At 57.1% G+C, this 19,146-nt stretch overlaps 1 protein-coding gene across 1 annotated transcript in view; it reads left to right on the plus strand.

Moving 5' to 3' along the window:
• The window catches only part of DNAH1 (dynein axonemal heavy chain 1), a gene marked incomplete at its 5' end in the record, with an annotated part of 79,996 nt that overhangs the window by 46,803 nt on the left and 14,047 nt on the right, over positions 1-19,146 (plus strand). The window contains 21 exon segments of the mRNA XM_079933625.1: positions 298-384; positions 477-663; positions 3,238-3,329; positions 3,708-3,862; positions 5,326-5,503; positions 6,297-6,491; positions 6,580-6,699; positions 6,920-7,078; positions 7,238-7,342; positions 8,448-8,588; positions 8,741-8,901; positions 9,304-9,461; positions 9,819-9,992; positions 10,787-10,825; positions 13,316-13,494; positions 14,498-14,728; positions 15,422-15,618; positions 16,055-16,190; positions 17,108-17,316; positions 17,527-17,698; positions 18,692-18,883. Of these exon segments, the coding sequence (XP_079789751.1) occupies positions 298-384; positions 477-663; positions 3,238-3,329; positions 3,708-3,862; positions 5,326-5,503; positions 6,297-6,491; positions 6,580-6,699; positions 6,920-7,078; positions 7,238-7,342; positions 8,448-8,588; positions 8,741-8,901; positions 9,304-9,461; positions 9,819-9,992; positions 10,787-10,825; positions 13,316-13,494; positions 14,498-14,728; positions 15,422-15,618; positions 16,055-16,190; positions 17,108-17,316; positions 17,527-17,698; positions 18,692-18,883 (3,267 nt within the window).

Genomic DNA, 19,146 nt, shown 5'->3' on the forward strand with positions numbered 1-19,146 from the left:
GGCAGACTCCTCACCCTCAGGGGCCAAGAGGCAAGCAGGGGTGCAGGATAGGTAACCTGGTAAGGGGAGTGGGCCACTGGGGCAGTGAAGTAGAGGGCACCACAGGAACCCAAAGTGGGGCACCTGGCCCAGGCTGGGGAATGCAGGTGGGTGCGGATGGCCTGCAGGGGAAGCGACACTTCAGCTATGAGCTAGGCGATGAGGCACGGCCAGGTGTCAGGTGGGAGACAGTGTTCCAGACAAAAGACCCGAGAGGGACAATGCTCACCCACCCCTCCTCCTGTATGGTGGTGACAGGATCACTATGACTTTGGGATGAGAGCTGTGAAGACTGTGATCTCAGCTGCCGGGAACCTTAAGCGAGAAAACCCCAGCATGGATGAGGTGAGCTGCATCCAAAGAGGTGTCTGGGGAGTGGGGCTCTAGGGAGGCTCTGGAGCAGCTAGAGGGGTGTCTGACCTGGGCCTCTGCTGCAGGAGCTGATTTGCCTCCGGGCCATCCGAGACGTGAATGTGCCCAAGTTCCTGCAGGAGGACCTCAAGCTCTTCTCTGGGATCGTGTCTGACCTGTTCCCCACCATCAAGGAGGAGGTGACTGACTACGGCAACCTAGATGAGGCCATACGCAAGGCCTGTGAGAAGAACAACCTCAAGGATGTGGATGGTGAGCCCCTGGCCCTACCGTCCTGTGGTGCCAGAGGAGGGCTGGGTCCAGCCACCCCAGGTTGCAGTCCAGCCTCAGGGTCCCTCCCGCCTGGCCAGGCATGCTGCAGGCTGGGGCTCTCTGCCCCTATCTCCGCTGGGACACTTCAGGTGGTGGGAGTCTAGGGAAAAACTCTCCTTCACTCTCACATCAACACTTCTGACACCAGATGTATGGGGTTTTACCCACGCTCATCAATTCTCGAACACAGCTGTGTTCTACAATTCAATTCAATCCTGACATTAATCAGAGTTAGCATAGACCCCACAGGTTACGGGCTCAGTCCCACAAGACTGCCCCCACTTCAGATACTAGTCACAAGTACTGGGTCCCCAGGTTACCCACAACCTCTGTCCTATTTGGCTACAAATCAGAGGTTCCCATGACCCCGCCCCCCTCTGGCTTGATCATTTGCTAGAACAGCTCAAAGAACTCAGGGAAACACGAACGCTTGCTGATTTATTATATAATAAAGGATGTGATAAAAAGGATACAGATGAACAGCGGGATGAAGAGATACATAGGGCGAGGTCTGTCCCTGTGGAGTGGGGGTGAGTCACCTTCCCAGCCCGTGGATGTGTTTACCAATCCAGAAGTTCTCCAAACCCTTACTTTTGGGATCTTTTTCTGAGGATTCATCATGCAGGCATGGTCACTTATTAACTCCACTTTCAGACCCTCTCCCATCTCCGGAGAATGAGGGTGGGCCTGAAAGTTCCAAGCTTCTTCCGGTGACCAGTCCCCTCCCAGGAGTTCACCACCAAGAGTTGCCTCATTAGAACATAAGATGTTCCTAACACTTGGGAAATTACACAGTTAGGAGTTCTGTGTCAGGAACCAGAGACTAAATATTGGAACTTGAAGGTTCTCCAAGCACCCCTATTTACAAGGGTTTGAGGAGCTATGCATCAGGAACCAGGAACAGAGACGATACAGAGATTGCCTATTATTTCACAGTGGGGAAGCAGGTGCTGCCCTTCCTCCCCGTGGAGGAGCAGTCACAGCTTGGACCACACCCTTGGCCTTGTTACTCCTTGACAGAGGCTCTCCTCTGCCTCATCCTCACCTGCTTGGGGTGGGAATGGGGTTTGATGTCTGGGATGGGGGAAGATGGTGAGCCTATCCACACCCCTGCCCTTCACCGTTCTTCATTAAATATGCGGCCCTAAGCACCCCCCTGGCCTGCTGAGGCCCCAGCAGGCGAGTTGAATGAAGCCTCAAACTCTTCTCTCCCTCACGGCCTTGGGGCAGCTTTGCCAGCACCAAATAACTGGATCTTGTCCCTTTGGCAGGGGCCCCCAGACCTGCATCGCTCTCCTGGACCCCTCTTCTTGGGCTAAAGTGATGTGCTCATTCCCTACCTGTGTGGGTCTGGCCTGCCACTGCAGCAGGCAGCTGCCCCTACAGCTCTGGTCTTGGTCAGTCAGAGACCCTGACCGACACTGGATCTTTTATTTATTTATTTATTATTTATTTTTGGCTGCATTAGGTCTTTGTTGCTGCGCGTGGGCTTTCTCTAGTTGTGGTGAGCGGGGGCTACTCTTCTTTTGGGTGTGCGGGCTTCTCACTGCTGTGGCTTCTCTTGTTGCAGAGCATGGGCTCTAGGCACGTGGGCTTCAGTAGTTGTGGCATGCAGGCTCAGTAGTTGTGGCTCACGGGCTCTGGAGCACAGGCTCAGTAGTTGTGGTACCAGGGCTCGAACCCGTGTCCCCTGCATTGGCAGGCAGATTCTTTTTTTTTTTTTAAGTTATTTTTAGCATTCAGGATTTCTTTCTTTTTTAAATTTATTTATTTATTTTTGGCCGTGTTGGGTCCTCGTTTCTGTGCGAGGACTTTCTCTAGTTGCGGCGAGCAGGGGCCACTCTTCATCGCGGTACGTGGGCCTCTCAATGTTGCAGCCTCTCTTGTCGCGGAACACAAGCTCCAGACATGCATGCTCAGTAGTTGTGGCTCACAGGCCTAGTTGCTCTGTGGCATGTGGGATCTTCCCAGACCAGGGCTCGAACCCGTGTCCCCTGCATTGGCAGGCAGATTCTCAACCACTGCACCACCAGGGGAGCCTGGCAGGCGGATTCTTAATCACTGTGCCACTAGGGAAGCCCCTGACCCTGGATCTTGTCCCTGGGATTTTGCCTCATGTTGGCCAGCACTTCCCTGGGGCCATGCTCTCAGTAAGCTGGGTGGTAGCTTTGGAGCTGAAGTTGATTTTGAGGCCTGTGACAGTTCCTCACTGAGCAAGCCTGTGCCAGCTGGACACCCGACTAGTGGATGTTAGGGAGTAATAGTCACAATGTAAATAATGGCTGGCCATTAGCAGAGAATTCCTGCTCTGTGCCAGGCTGTGTGCTCAGGGCTTCACCTGCCTCTACCTATGAGGTAGGTACTACTGCCATCCCCACCATCCCCATTTTACAGATAAGGAAACTGAGGTGCAGGGAGTGAGGTAACCCATCACAGGTCACACAGCAAGCTAGTGTCAGGACCAGGATCTAAGCCCCCACTCTGATCCCTGGGCTCCCTGCCATGTCCTTCCAGGATTCCTGACCAAGTGTATCCAGCTGTATGAGACCATGGTGGTGCGGCACGGCCTCATGCTCGTTGGGCCCACAGGCTCTGGCAAGAGTAACGTAAGTGTTCCCTGTGCTATACAGTAGGTCCCTGTTGGTTATCTATTTTAAATACAGCAGTGTGTACATGTCAGTTCCAAACTCCCAATCTATCCCTCCCCCCACCCTTTCCCCCTGGCAACCATAAGTTTGTTCTCTATACTCCAGTATAAAATAAAAATTAAAAAAAAAAAAGACTAATATAAGTGGAGCCTAGCTGGGCAGCCCAGTACCCAGACAGTGGACCTGAGGGTAGAGCAGCCTCAACAGGGGTCTTGGCCCCCACTTGTGCCTCCTTGGCCTTTAGAATACCGTCCTGCCCGCCGTGGCCCACAGCCCACTTCAGCCCTTCTCTCCAGCGAGCTTGGAGGCTCACTCTTGGCTGGCCCTTCTCCACAGTGTTACAGAGTCCTGGCAGCTGCCATGACGTCACTGAAAGGGCAGCCATCCATCAGCGGCGGTGTGTACGAGGCCGTCAACTACTATGTGCTCAACCCCAAGTCCATCACAATGGGCCAGCTGTACGGGGAGTTTGACCTGCTCACCCATGAGTGGTGAGTGGCCCGGGACCCCTCCAGTGACTGCCCTGCTCCCAGACCTTTGCAGGCTATGGGCCGTGGGCCGCCTCCCTCCCTGAGCCAAGTGGAAGGTCGGGAGCTCTGGCTTTGAAGCCCAAATACCTGGGACTCTACCCACCACTGCACTTCCTCACTGAGTGACCCACCTCACCCCCTGGGCCTTTGTCCCTCATCTGCAAAGTGGGGAAAAAAATGACACCATTATTATGGAAGATGGCTGGGACAGTGTAGCACATGCTGAGCTCTCAGTACATGTTGACTTTTGTTAGTACCCACGAGAGGCTGGTGGTCTCTCTTGGGGCCTCTGCTCCTGGGCTGAGATGTGCATTTTAGGGGAAGTGCACCAAACTGGGAGAGATGTCAGCACCTGAGGGTTTTCTCCAGGGCTATTCTGTCTCTCCAGAGAAGTCTCCAGTCTCCTGCTGGGGTGTCTTCTTGGTCCCAGTGTTCAGGAACCCAATGGAGGATGGGCACTGGAGAGGGGCAGTCATCCATCTTTCTGAATGTGGGCCTGTCCAGCTTCCCCCATTTCTGGTAAAGGGCCTCACCCATGCCTACTCCAGGCTCTTGTGTGGTTAGGTGGCGGCCTGGGGATCAGACCAGAAAAATGCCCTCCTACTCACCCCCTTCCCTGGCATTTGGTGCCTCTGAAGTCTGAGGCTTCTTGGGTTCTCTGGCAGGGACTAGATATATCTCATGACCCTGCTTTCTCTACGAGGTCATTTACCCCTTCTCCACCTCTGTCCATCTTCCGGGACTGTGTGGACCTCTGTTTCTGTGTTGCCTCCTCCCCCATCTTCCTTTTCTTTCTTTTTTTTCTTAAATTCCAGGACACTATAGTTTTTTGTTGTTGTTGTTTGTTTGTTTTTTGTAAATTTATTTATTTTTGGTTGTGTTGGGTCTTCGTTGCAGTGTGCGGGCTTCTCATTGTGGTGGCTTCTCTTGTTGTGGAGCGTGGATTCTAGGCGTGTGGGCTTCAGTAGTTGTGGCATGCAGGCTCAGTAGTTGTGGCTCATGGACTGTAGTGTGCAGGCTCCGTAGCTGTGGCGCACGGGCTTAGTTGCTCCGAGGCATGTGGGATTTTCCCAGACCAGGGCTCGAACCTGTGTCGCCTGCATTGGCAGGCGGATTCTCAACCACTGCGCCACTGGGAAAGTCCCCTCATCTTCCTTTTCTTTTGGGGATATTACTTTTCATTCTCCTTTAATAGAACTTTAGTGAGGACTCAGCAGGGAGAGAATATAAGCACACATTTTCATTATATTTATTATACCAAAAAGTCCCATTTTCCCTGCTATAATTTTTAAATGAATGAAGATATTTAAGAAAAAAAAAAAGCAGAGCAGGGCCAGCATGGATCCAGGTTTCCCTGGGAGCCAGCTGTGCTTGCCGCCCTGCCTCCCCTGCACCTACAGCCCTTTCCACCCTGGTGGCTGCAGGACAGATGGGATTTTCTCCTCCCTCATCCGGGTGGGGGCCATCACCTCTGACAACAACAAGAAGTGGTACGTGTTCGATGGGCCGGTAGACGCCATCTGGATTGAGAACATGAACACGGTGCTGGACGACAACAAGAAGCTGTGCCTCAGCTCCGGGGAGATAATCAAGCTCACAGAGGTGTGTCCGCCTGTCTGCTCACTCTGCTCTCCTTCGCAGCCAGGTGGCCCAGGGCACACCACGCTAGCCAAGCCTCATCCCCCTCCACCCTTCCCTCTTGGGGCCACAGCGCCATCCCCATCCCCAGGCTCCTGTACCGCAGGCACGTCCTACACAGCTGCTCAGTGCTGCCCTTCCGGCAGACCCACTTTCTGTGATGCTCCGAGCCTAGGGCCAGGACAACTACCCCAGCTCCTGGTTGATGCTGTGCCTCCCAGGCCTATTTGCAGTCATATCGGCCCATTCTGGGTTAGGCATACTGGCAATGTGCCTGGAGTCTGGAGAACATGGGAACAGCTGCCTGGTGGGAAGTGTGGGGCAGTTCTTAGAGAAGGAGGGGTATTGCCTGAGCCTAAGAGCAGCCAGTCTCTTGAGTCCTTCTGAGAACACCTGGATGTCAGTGTGACCCTGTGTCCATGTACACAGGTGCGGGGCTTTGGAGCAGAGCACACAGCTCCCATTGGATATCCCCAGGGCTCTAGGGACCCCAAAATGCCCTGACCCGAGGCTGGCCAGAGGGCTCCCAGGAATCTCCTTAGACTCCTTCTTGGCCTCTGGGGAGGGCTGTGTTATCAGCTGAGGGCCAAAAGGTTCCTGCATTTGCCCCCACCCCAGCCCTGTTCCTGGCCCAGCGCCTGCCCCGTGGCCTGCCCAGAGTTGCAGGATGGGCAACACCTCCCCATGGCCCCGCAGCCCTTTCCCCTGCCGTGGAGGCTGGCGGCTGGCCCACTCACGCAGTTCATCTTGGCACCAGGCGATGACCATGATGTTTGAGGTGCAGGACCTGGCAGTGGCCTCCCCAGCCACAGTATCCCGCTGCGGTATGGTGTACCTGGAGCCCAGCATCCTGGGGCTCATGCCCTTTGTCGAGTGCTGGCTGAGGCATCTCCCTGCTTTACTCAAGCCCTTTGCGGAGCAGTTCAAGGCCCTCTTTGTCAGCTTCCTGGAGGTGAGTGAGACTACGGTGTGCCGGCCCAGGTGGGGCAGCCGGGTGCTATGGCCACCAGCCACAAGAGCTGGGTGTCCATCCCCTGTAGGGGTCCATCACTTTCGTCCGGTCCTCAGTGAAGGAGGTGATCACCTCAACCAACAGCAACCTGACCATGAGTCTCCTCAAGCTGCTGGACTGCTTCTTCAAGCCCTTCCTGCCTAAAGAGGTACGGCTCTGAGCAGTGGGCTGGGGGCCTTCTCTCCTCATCTGAGGGCCCTGAATCCCAAGTCCAGCTTTCTGGAAGAGAGAATCAGATTGGCTCACATGGGTCATGGGACACCCTGTCCAGTCTGCTGCAGACACAAAACTACGGCAGAGGCCAAGGGATGGCCCCCACCCCCTGGCTTCCTCAGGCCACTTAGTTCTGTCCCCGCCTCTGTCCCCAGGGCCTCAAGAAAATACCTCCCAAAAAGCTGAGTCGCATCCCAGAGCTGATCGAGCCCTGGTTCATCTTCTCCCTGATCTGGAGTGTGGGTGCCACAGGGGACAGCGCCAGTCGCATCAGCTTCAGCCACTGGCTCAGGATCAAAATGAAGACAGAAAACGTGAGAGGCGGCAGCTCCTGGGCTGGGGTCCAAGGTCTGGGATGCATACGCTGAATGCTGGGTGTTTTGGGGCCGTCCCCCAGGCCCCGGCCCCCAGAAACAAGTAGCCACACAAGCCACCGGGTCTCACCGCCTGGTTTTCCCCCTGGTCCTTCACAGCTGACCTTGCTCTTTCCGGAGGAGGGGCTGGTGTTTGATTACAGGCTAGAGGACGGCGGCATCAGCAGCACCACTGACGATGAGGACGATGATGAGGGCAAGCAGGTGACTGCAGACCTGCCCAGGGAGGGCCCCACTGGGTGGCGGCTGTCCTCCTCGATGAATAGTGACTGCAGAGAAGAGGCTGCATTGACGGTCACAGGTCTCAGACTGGGGTTATTTGCATCATCTCCTGAATCCTCACAGACCCACAGCGTGGTTATTATTGTGCCCATTTCCCAAACAAGGAAATTGAGGCTCAGAACTGTCGCGCCCAGGTAGTCGGTGGCAGAGCTGGACTTGAACCTGGGACTGGGAGATGTCAGAGTGCCTCCCTTCCCAACCATACACACTGCCTCCCCTGTGTTGATGCTGAGCCCAGGTATTAATCAACTCGGTTCTACTTAAAAGCCCCATTTGCCCAGGGGCTGGGCTCCTCAGGGGTGGGGGAGTAAGCCCCCATGGCCTGTCTTGATGTCCCCATTTCTCCTCTTAGCCAGCGAGGGTCCCATTAGCCTACCCTCATGGGATCAGGACTCTAGCCCAGAAGGAGGAGGGGCCAGAGAGGCATCTATAGAGATGGTTACTGCACAGGGTCCTGCTGGGGGTCTCACGGGGCATGTTTGAGTCTAAACATCAGTACCGTTCCCAGTGGGACATGTGGGTTTGACCACAGTGAACACCCCCAGGTCTGCAAGTTGAGTCAGGGCTGTGGGTGAAGGGGTGCATGCAGGTGGGGATGGTGGGGGAGAGCGGGCCAGGTGACCTCTCAGTGTCTAGGCGATGCCAGCCCCATGGTTCTGGCCCTCACATGCTTGGGTAGCCTAAACTAAACAGCAGAGACCTTTGCATTCTGGGTTGTCCAGTTCCCAGAGTACTTCCTTCATGCAGAGGCCCAGAGACTGGCCCCACTGAGGTAGCTGGATGCAGGGAAGCCTTCACTTGGGCAGCTGTGTGCAGAGAGCCCCCCATTCCTGGAGGTTTGTTCTGGGAGTCCCCCACCCTGTGTGGAGAGTGGGCACAGGGATTCCTGTTTCTGTCAGAAGCAGCCCTTCACCTGGACCCTCTTGCTGAGTCCCAGCAGTGCCGCTCCTTGCCCTCCTGGTGCACTTGGCCAAGGGTGAGACGGGGAGAAGGTTCCAGGCCCACCCTGTGCCACCTGTGGTTCCAGGTTGCCTGGGTGAAGTGGATGGACTCCTCAGCTTCGTTCACCATGATGCCAGATACCAACTACTGCAACATCATCGTGCCAACCATGGACACCATCCAGATGTCCTACCTGCTAGACATGCTACTCACCAACCGCAAGCCCGTGAGTGCCCCTGCCATGCCCTGCTTCCAAGTGCCCCACACTTCCAAGGCCTAGGTCAGGAGTGGCTGGCTCCCACACTGACAGGGCGGCAGCTCGTGCTGCATGCTGGGCCCTGTGAGAGCGCTCTGACCCTGTGTCCCCTGCTCTCCTAGGTGCTGTGCATCGGGCCGACGGGCACAGGGAAGACCCTCACCATCTCCAACAAGCTTCTCAAGAACCTGCCGCTGGAATACATCAGCCACTTCCTCACCTTCTCTGCCCGCACCTCAGCCAACCAAACCCAGGACCTCATCGACAGCAAGCTGGATAAGAGGCAGGCACCCTGGCTCCTTCCTGGGTCCGATGTCCCCCAGCCTGGCCCGGCCAGCTGCTGTCCCCCCTCCCCTCCCGGGTGGCCCTTGGGCTCCCTTGCAAACTGCTCTGGAGCCTTCTTCCATCAGGAATTCCCACCGAGCCCTTCTGTGGGTGCTCTCCCTGGGCTGAGCACTCGGGAGGGGCTTGTTATCTATCTGCCTAGAGGCAAGGCTCAGAGCAGCCAGGTGTGATGTCCCAGGACGCTCAGAATGGGACAAGGAGTTGCTCAAGAGGCTCAGCAATTCGGGGGAGCCTGAAGTTAGTGAGGGCTTCCCAGAGGTGAAGCTGCCATCCTGCCACCCTGGATTCCCTGAGGACCTGGTACCTGTGGGTGCTGGGCTTACACAGCCCCATCCCACAGGCGGAAGGGCGTGTTCGGGCCGCCCCTGGGGCGCAACTTCATCTTCTTCATCGATGACTTGAACATGCCGGCCTTGGAGACATATGGCGCCCAGCCGCCCATCGAGCTTTTGCGCCAGTGGATGGACCACGGCGGCTGGTATGACCGCAAGATCATCGGTGCGTGCTGGCTGCCTGGGGCAGCGGGGCAGGGCTGGGTGTGCTGGGCAGGGCCAGGGCCTCACCCGTTAGGCACAGTAGGCACAGGGCCTGGGCCCACAGGACTCACAGAGAGTCCATGGAAGTGTTTTAATGTCTTTTAAAATCAAGGGGAAAATGAACTTCTAGGTCAAAGAACATTTAAAATGCATAATATTAATATATTTGTCTATGTACCAATACTGTGGTAAATTATAATTTTTAATATATATATTTTTTAATGGAGGAGGAGGCCCAAGAAGGCAAAAGTGCCCAGGGCCTACAGAAGTCTTAATGTAGCCCTGGGCAGGGCCTTCTGACTTCCTGCCCTGACTCCAGGAGCCTTCAAGAGCCTGGTGGACATCAACTTTGTCTGTGCCATGGGCCCCCCCGGTGGAGGCAGGAATGCTATCACTCCACGGCTGACCCGCCACTTCAACTACCTGTCCTTTGCTGAGATGGATGAGGTCAGCAAGAAGCGCATCTTCTCCACCATCCTGGGCAGTTGGATGGGTGAGTATCGGGCAGGAGTGGGGTAGGAGGCCACGGGCTAGGGCAGAAGCCCCGGCCAGGTAAGCCACACCAAGGACAGCTGGGCAGCACTGGGAAGGGCCGAGTGGCTGAACCACTGACATCAGCCCTGGCTTCACCCCTTACTCAGCTATGTTACCTTTGGCCAATTCATGAACCTCTCTGAGCCTCAGTTTCTTCATCTGAAATGGGTGATAATATCAGTGCCCAATACCCCGAGTTGTGAAGGTTAAATAAGACACTGCATGTAGAGCATCTAGCAAGAAGCCCGGCATGTGGTAACTGTGGAATATATGATTTATACATATGTATACATGTATTTTCATCCGTATAAGTACGCGCATATATGGTAGAAAGGCTAGTGAAAGGATGTTACTTTTGTAAATCAGGAAGTGCCACCAAGATAGAATGGACAAAATGGCCCTGATTTTCCATGGAGCTTGAAGAAAAGTCTGTTCCAGGATGCAGTTTTCCCCAACCAGTCCACTTCTTACATAACACACACTCTGACCTTTAAACTCCACTTGGCACTGTGCCAGGTGGTGGGTGATGGGAGTCAGGCCTTCCTTCCTCTGGCCTGGCCTGCCCTGCCCCCAGGGGCTATAGACCAGAACTTGCCCCCATGCCCAGCTTGGAGGTGGGGGCCATGTGGCTCTGAGGAGGGGGGTGATGGTCAGTGGCTGCTCTGGGGCTGCCCAGCTGAGCACAGCCGGTCAAGGTGGGCAGCAAGGGACCCACCTAACTCTGAGCCCCGTGTCTCTCCCTCAACCTTCTAGATGGACTCCTTGGAGAAAAGAGTTACCGGGAGCCCGTGCGTAAGTGCAGGCCTGGGCAGGGCCTGGGAAGGCCTGGATGGGGCAGGGGCACTGGTTCCAGGGGGAGCCCTGGACTCCAGTTGGATGTCGTTGAGGCCGGGTCCCAGGGGCCACAGTGAACCATCCTCAGACTCCTGAGGGGACCTCGGGCCACTGCTAGAGCAAAGGTTGCCCAGCACCGACGGTCTGCATGGCTCACTCACCGTTACATGGCCAGTCAGTCTTTCAGTGCCCGGGTGAGTGTCCGACCCATAGTAGAAGCAAGGTGAATGCACGTTGAATGAATGAATAAGGAATCCAACAAAGTCCCACCCTGTGTGAAGAAGCAGAGGCTCTGAGGAGAGGGCATGAGCCTGGAGCCAGGAGCAACCTGAGTTCGTGTCGGGCGTCCCCCGTGTGGCAGCGGATCTGCTGCTCATTGCAGCAGGGTGACTGGCTGCTCCAGACCTCCTCAGGCCTCCGTGTCCACTGCTGACCTGCACCCAGGCCTCCCTGGGCCCTGTCTTCTCTCCTGTTCCTGGGAACAGATTTCCCTGCTCCCGTATGAGGCCAAGCCCTCCTCTTAGGCCTGAGTCCCATCCCCTATTGTCTGCTTGACAGCCACCGACATCAGTGTTCTCTTCTCCACTGGGCCATTCCATCAGCGAAGACACGCCCCGATTTCTCCCATCTTAAGAACAAAACACAAAACAAGCCCCTCTTTTCTCCCCTCCCTACCCCCCCCCCCCAGCCTTGGCGCCATTTCTCTGTCACCTTGAGACCAAAACGCTCCAAGAGCGTTTTCTCCTCCTGCGGGCACCAGCCCTCCCTCCCACTTTCTCTTGAGCCCCACCAGTCCCCGGAGAGGGCTCTTGTCACCAGCAGCCTCGCAGCGTCCAGACCAAAGGTCAGCTGGGTCTTCACCTTTCCCGGGCTGTCAGCTGTCTGTGGGGGTCACCCCTCCTCCTCCCAGTCGCCTTCCTAGGTGGACGGAGGGCTTACTCTCAGCCTCTACTCCCTCTAAACACACTCTTCTGGGACATCATCATCCTGCCCTGGCGATAAACCCCTTAGTGCGGATGCCGCTGAGTCTGTGTTTTCAGTCCAGACCTCTTGCCTGAACCTCGGACCGATGTCTCCTCTTGAATGTCCACTGGGCGTCTCAGGCTGAACATGTCCAAACCCGAGCCCCTGACCCACCAGCACCTGGCCCTCCATTCTTCTCAGCTGATGGCCACTGTGTCCTTCCACTCGCTCAGGACAAGGGCCTTGGCACCATCCGGACTTGCTCGCTCTCTTTGTCTCTCTCTCAGGAGGTCCTGCTGCCTCTCCCTCCAGAACACCCCCTGAATTGCGCTGCTTAGCACCCCAGCCCTCACTCATAGGCCACTGCAGCAGCCCCCCCCACGCCGGTCTCCCTGATTCTGTCTTCACCCCCTGCATCTGTCTGTCTGTCTGGAGGTCTATCCATCCTTCACTTGCAGCCAGAGGGACCCATTCAAACGCTGAATCAGATCACATTCCTCCTGTGCTCAACCATCTCATGCAGACTAGAGCCCAGGTCCTGGCAGTGGTGGGCACCCCTCATCACTGTCTGCTCTCACCACCCCCTTGCTAAGTCCTTAACCCCCCCAGACATGCCTGCCTCAGGGCCTTCGCCCTGGCCACGCCCTCTCTGGAACACCTTCTCCAGTTCTGAACCTGCTTGGCACCTCAAGGCTTTGGGTCTCTGCTCAAGTGCCCTCCTCCGCAAGGCCTCCCCAGCATTTATGTCAAATCCCCCAACGCTGGCTCTCCCCAAACCTCTCTCCACACATTTTCCATCCCCAGTTTACTGTCAGTCCCCCAAAGAAAGTCAACTTGTTGGGGGTGAGGAGCGTGTCTGCTGGGGCTACCCTCTGTGCCCAGCACCTAGAACAGTCCTTGTGTTAATGGATGAGCCCGCTTTGGGGCTAGTGAGTTGTCCTGCCCCTTCTTTGCTTTTTTCCCTCTTCTGGGGGCTCCCTCTGCCCCAAATTCCCACTGACAGAATTTTGGTTCCCAGCAAAGAATTGCATTGTTTTCAAAGCACAAGCAAATAGGTTATGTTAATGGTGAAAATGCAAGGGGGTGATAAGCCCCCAAGGTCATGGCTGAGTCCCAGGCCTCCACGTCCACTGTGGTGCACTCCTGAACCCCGTGTGGGCCATGCAACCCTCCCCATGCACAGCTCAGAGTGGCACGTTTCAGGTCTGGCCCCATTAGTGTTCTCAATTCCATGAATGTGTCCCAGTGCCCCAATATATGGACAGGCTATATCAGTGATAAGGATGTAAAAGGGGGGAGCTCCGGGTGAGAGATTCCTCACCCCATGGTGGGGGATACCAGGAAAACCTTGCTGGGGAAGTAGCATCCGAGAGGGCTGCAGAGTGGGCAGAATCCAAGCATGCAGGCTGGGGAAAGGTATGTGCAGAGAACACAGCACCGGATCTGCAAGGGCTGTGACCCAGGGCCACTCTCCTGTTCCCACAGCCGGTGCCCCCAACATTTCCCACTTCACGGATCCCCTCGTGGAAGCCACCATCATGGTGTACTCCACCATCACCTCCCAGCTGCTGCCCACCCCAGCCAAATCCCACTACACTTTCAACCTGAGGGATCTCTCCAAGGTCTTCCAGGGCATGCTCATGGCCGACCCGGCCAAGGTTGAGGTGAGGACCGGTGGGCCCCCTCCCCAGTGTCCAGCAGTGGAGTGCCCACACTGCCCTCACAGTCCTCCCTGGTTTTAGGCCTTCCTACCCAAACACTCCTCAGCCTTCATCTGGCCAGGCCCTCGGGCAGGGGGTGGAGCTGGGGACACGGCAACAGGTACCAAGCCCCCAGGAGCCCTGCCTTCATGCAGCTGAGCCCTATCTTGCAGGTGAAATCCACACCTAGAATGCTGGCTGTGATGGGATCACACAAAAGCAGGAGCCGGGGCATGGCAAGGGAGGGAGGGTTCCTGGTGGAAGCCCTGTGTGTGAGAAGATTGAGGGGAAGAGTGAATGGTACCAGGTGGAAGGAGCAGGAGTGCTGCACGGAGCAGTGTCAGCTGTGCTGGGCAGGCTCTGGGGGCTGCAGGGGCAGAGAGTCCTGAAGGTGATGGGAGCTGGGGGGTGGGTAGGGGGCACATTTGCACTTTGGGATGGGGAACGGATGGGTCAGTGTGTGGGCCCAGCGTCAAGGGCATAGTGTGAATAGGACAGATGCCAGCCCTGGCCCTGCCTAGGGCCCTGCCAAAGGAGTCGAGAGAAGAGCTTTGGGGCTTCCTGAGGGCGGTCCTGTCACCCAGGGAGAGGCAGGGAGGTCAGCATGGAGGTGGCAGCAGGATGGGGGTAGAGTCAGAGGGAGCTTTGGGGTCAAGTGAGTGGTTAGATGTGAGGTGTCAGGAAGGTATAAGGAGAATCGGGCATTCCTCTCGGGCTTGGGGTTTGGGGAGCTGTGGGGACCCTAAGAGGGGAGAAGCTAATTGAGCTGGGAGCCCTGCAGGCACAGCTGCGCCTGGAGCTGGGGGTGGAGAGGCCCAGGCGTCAGCGTGTGGACTCCACGCTCTGTGGAGACAGCAGACACCCAGGGCCCTGGCAGGGTCTTGGTAGGAGAGCCAGGCCCAGGTGCTTTGAGAGGTGGCTGAGGGTGCGGGGCCGAGACCGGGCCCTGACGCTGGGGCGGCCGCAGGACAAGGTGCAACTGCTGCGCCTGTGGTACCACGAGAGCTGCCGTGTGTTCCGCGACCGCCTGGTGAACGAGGAGGACCGCAGTTGGTTTGACAAGCTCCTGGAGAGCTGCATGGAGCAGTGGGAGGTGGCCTTCGAAGAGGTCTGCCCCTTCCAGCCCATCCTCTACGGGGACTTCATGTCGCCAGGCTCCGACGTCAAGTCCTATGAGCTCATCACCAGCAAGAAGAAGGTGAAGGGGCCTGCTGGGGCCCTACCCCTGACCCACAACCCCTGACCCCCGAGACCCCAGCCCTCTGCAGCCACTGCTAAGAGACCACCATGCTCTGACCAGAGGGTCGGACACTGGTCTGGAAGGCCAGCTCAGGGACTTCAGGCCAGAAGTTGCCTCTCTGAGTCCCATCTCCTCGCCTGTCAAGTGGGCACAGTAGGCCCCCCTTGGCCCTTTCCTGAGGACAAGCCTAACGTTCAACTGAGACAGGCTCTGTAAGCAGGAACACGCTATGCCCATTTGAGGGACTAGTATCCCACCCACAGAGCCACGGCAGGGCCCTGGGCACCGCGAGTCTTGAGTCAGACCCCAGGGTGGCAGGATGAAGCTGGAGTGCGGGGGCCTCCTGTTGGTTTCTTCACACAGACCCTCTCCTAGCTCCCAGGAGCTCCCACGGGGCCCCAGGTCGGTACATCCTGTTGAGCCCTCAAGGCAGCAGGCAGGTCTCTGACCCGACCCTCAGGCCTTGGCGTGTCCAGCAGGTCAGGCCTCATCCAGGCAGACCTGGCATCTTAAGGCCAACATCCCTCTGTGCACAGAGGAGCAGGGCTGGCTGGGGGGATGGGGTGTTGTGCTCCCTTGCGGGGGGGCACAGTGCACGGGGACAGAGGGAGGACCCAGCTCTCCCCGTGCCCCCCCACCCCCCGCTGCCAGATGATGCAGGTGATTGAGGAGTACATGGAGGACTACAACCAGATCAGCACAGCCAAGCTGAGGCTGGTCCTCTTCATGGACGCCGTGAGCCACGTCTGCCGCATCAGCCGCACCCTGCGCCAGGCGCTGGGCAACGCGCTCCTGCTGGGTGTGGGCGGCAGTGGCCGCAGGTCCCTCACGAGACTGGCCTCGCACATGTGAGGGCCCCCAGGCGTGGTGGGCAGTGGGCGGCCGGTGGCAGACTCAGTTCCATTCGTGTTCTTCCACATGTTCTATGCTGAGGCAGACGCACCTGGCCCATGGGCTTCTAAACCTGGGAGGGTAACCTGGGGTCCAAGGAGAGACAGCAGCAGTGCCCTGTGATGCTGCAGGGATGGGGGAGGGGTAGCTGCAGGCATCCAGGAGAGATTCCTAGAGGAGGTGGCCATGGACCTTCTCTTCTAATCAAGGCTGGGAGGATGGAAGGGAAGGGCATTCCAGGCCGAGGGAGCAGCCTCAGCAAATGTCTGGAGGCAAGAGAGCAGGTTCAGGGTTGGGGGAGTCAGCAGGTCTGCCCAGGATGGGAGCAGATGGCTGGGGTGGGGCGCTTGGCCTCAAGCTCTGGCATGCCTCCACCCAACCACCTGTCTCCAGGGCCGAGTATGAGTGCTTCCAGATTGAGCTGTCCAAGAACTATGGCATGACCGAGTGGCGTGATGATGTCAAGAAGGTCTTGCTCAAGGCTGGCCTGCACAGCCTGCCCATCACCTTCCTGTTCTCAGATACCCAGGTACCACCACACGGGCAGTGAGGGGGATCTAGGGTGGGTTGGGTACAACCCACCCCAGTGTGGCATCCTGGAAGGTGGTCAGTCCTTCATGCCCACGTCACTGTCAGTTGGGGTGGATCTTGGGAGGAATGGCTGGGACCAGCGGGAGGGGGCCAAACCTAGCCTGTCAGGGCTGGTGGGGGGCATAGATCATTACTATGCCCCGAGGGTAAAGAAGGCCCCTGGCACCATGGCTGACCACAAGCAGCACCACACTCACTGGCCAACGGCTTCCTACCTCAAGGACCACAGGACTTGTGCCTGAGGTGCTGTGACTATGGCCCCCTTCTTGGGGCTGCTCCGTCTGGAGCTCCCTAGATGAGGCCTCGCCCCAGGTCTGAGAGAAGGAGAGGTCGTGGGTCCAGGGTCTCAAGACAAACAGGGCAGTGCTTAAACCTGACTGGTGGTCAGGACTGGGCCGAAGCTGAAGCCCTGGAAGGCTTCCAGCCCTACTCCTATCCCCCAGGCTCCCCTTACATAGGCAAGTGAGGGTGCCCTCTGGCACTGACTAGGCCCTGGCCATATGAGATGGGCAAGGACCCGTTTCTGCCTGTGGCCTGGTTTTCTCCTGTGAGTAAACTGAGACGTAGAGAGGCCTGGCAAGAGAGGAGGAAGACACCACATCTCCCACCCAGGACCCAGGGCCCTTCCACAGCCCAGCAGTGATGTTCAGAGTCTCTGCTGTAGGGCAGGCCTGGGTGTGAGTCCTGGACCACAACTTGTGAGGTCACTTGTGTGACCCTGGGCTTCTCTGAGCCTTAGTGGCATGGTCTGTGGAATGGGGCTCCTGTGAAGGTCCAGTGAGACCATGGTCATGGAGCCCAACACCCAGGGGCCATCATCAAGACTCAGCTCCTCCATCCCCATCTTCCCCCCAGATCAAGAACGAGTCCTTCCTAGAGGACATTAACAATGTCCTGAACTCAGGCGACGTTCCCAACCTCTACAACACGGATGAGCAGGACCAGATTGTCAACACCATGCGGCCCTACGTCCAGGAGCAGGGCCTGCAGCCCACCAAGACCAACCTCATGGCTGCCTACACTGGGCGTGTGCGCAGCAGCATCCACCTGGTGCTGTGCATGAGGTACAGGTGGCCACTGCAACCTCGCAGGGACAGGGGTTTTAGGTGGGGGAGCACCTGGGCCTGCCACAAGGGGAAGTGGCCTGGGCCTGGCCACCGTGCCATTGGGTCCAGGCTGCCATGCCACAGGGCCGTGAAATGACCCTGGGTCCTGGGTTCCTGGGGGGTGTAAGTCAGTGTCTCAGGGCCTCATTTGGACCCCCACCTCCCCAGCCCCATTGGAGAGGTCTTCCGAGCTCACCTAAGGCAGTTCCCCTCCCTGGTCAACTGCTGTACCATCGACTGGTTTAATGAGTGGCCGGCAGAAGCCCTGGAGTCTGTGGCCACCATGTTCCTGAACGAGATCCCAGAGCTGGACGCCACTCCCAAAGTAATTGAAGGACTGGTAGGTATCTTGGTGAGGAGCAAGACCTTGAGGGGGACTGTGTAGGTTTGGGCTTGGGGTCACCAAGGCCTGGGTAAGATTCCCAGGCCCACCACTGATGGGAAGCCTTTGGGCAGACAGATTTATCTGTCTAAGCCTCAGTTTCCTCACCTGTATAATGGGAATGCCACAAGTTTGTCACGGTGACGCAGGAGGCTGGGCACACAGTTACACAGTCACTGTTTATCTTATTCTCTGAGGGCTCCACGGAAACTTTCTTTAAAGAGTCGCCTGATATAGGGACTTCCCTGGCAGTCCAGGGAAGATTTCACCTTCCACTGCAGGGGGTGAGGGTTCAATCCCTGGTCGGGGAGCTAAGATCTCACATGCCTTGGCGACAAAAAACCAAAACGTAAAACAGAAGCAATATTGTAACAAATTCAGTAAAGAGTTTTTTTTAAAACATGGTCTACATTAACAAACAAAGAGCCCCCTGATACAACCCAGAGACTACAGATGGGGTGGGGGGTAGATTTGCCTGGTCCAGCCTGAGACAGTGATGGTCACCTGGGGGCCAAGAGCTAGGGTGCGCCCATTTCTGCCCAGCTGTGCTGAGGCCTTGGGCCCTCCCTCCCCACATCTACAGCCTCCGAGAGGGGCCCCACCTTAGGGCTTTCTGAGAGAGGCAGGTCATAGGGGCTGTGATAAGAGCACTGGGCCAAGAGCTGGGACACACCTGGGTCCAAGTTCAAAGTGAACTCTGCCCTTGACAACTGTGTGAACTTGAAAAAGCCCCTTGATTTCTCTGGGTCGTGGGATTTTTCATCTGCAGAATAGGTGACCTTTACCTGGAGGTCGTGAGGATCATAGGAGAGAGTGAGTGTGAGGGCCGTTGAGGTTCCTGCACGTGGCTCCCTCCGCAGAACCAGGCTTCAGTGGCTTCAAGGGCACCCTGGTGCCCCATCTTTGCTGGGGGCTCTACAAGACTGGCATCAGTGGTCTGCTCCCTCACAGATTCAGGTTTGTGTGTATATCCACCAGTCGGTGGCCAAGAAGTGTGTTGAGTATCTGGCCGAGCTGGCCCGCCACAACTATGTGACCCCCAAGAGCTACCTGGAGCTGCTCAATATTTTCTCCATCCTCATCGGGCAGAAGAAACAGGAGCTGAAAACTGCTAGGAACCGCATGAAGAGTGGCCTCGACAAGGTGGGCTGGGGTGGGGCCTTATGGGCAACGTATAGCTGCCCGTGGTTCTGCCCATGCAGTTTCAGTCCTGACCCCGGAGGCCCAGCCTGGCCTTTCAGTTGGCAGCCCATAGTGTTTAAATGGGTGGCTTCCTCCCTCACCAAAAGAGCTGCTGGCCAAGGGCAAGGCCAAAGCAGGTCACCCCAAATGTTTTTAGGGGACTGCTCCCTTCCTCTGGGGTCCACTGGGCAACCTGGGGGCCACTGAAGCTGCTGGCCACAGCC

The sequence above is a fragment of the Stenella coeruleoalba genome, assembly GCF_951394435.1.
Source record: "Stenella coeruleoalba genome assembly, chromosome: 10".
NCBI classification, from domain to species: domain Eukaryota; kingdom Metazoa; phylum Chordata; class Mammalia; order Artiodactyla; family Delphinidae; genus Stenella; species Stenella coeruleoalba.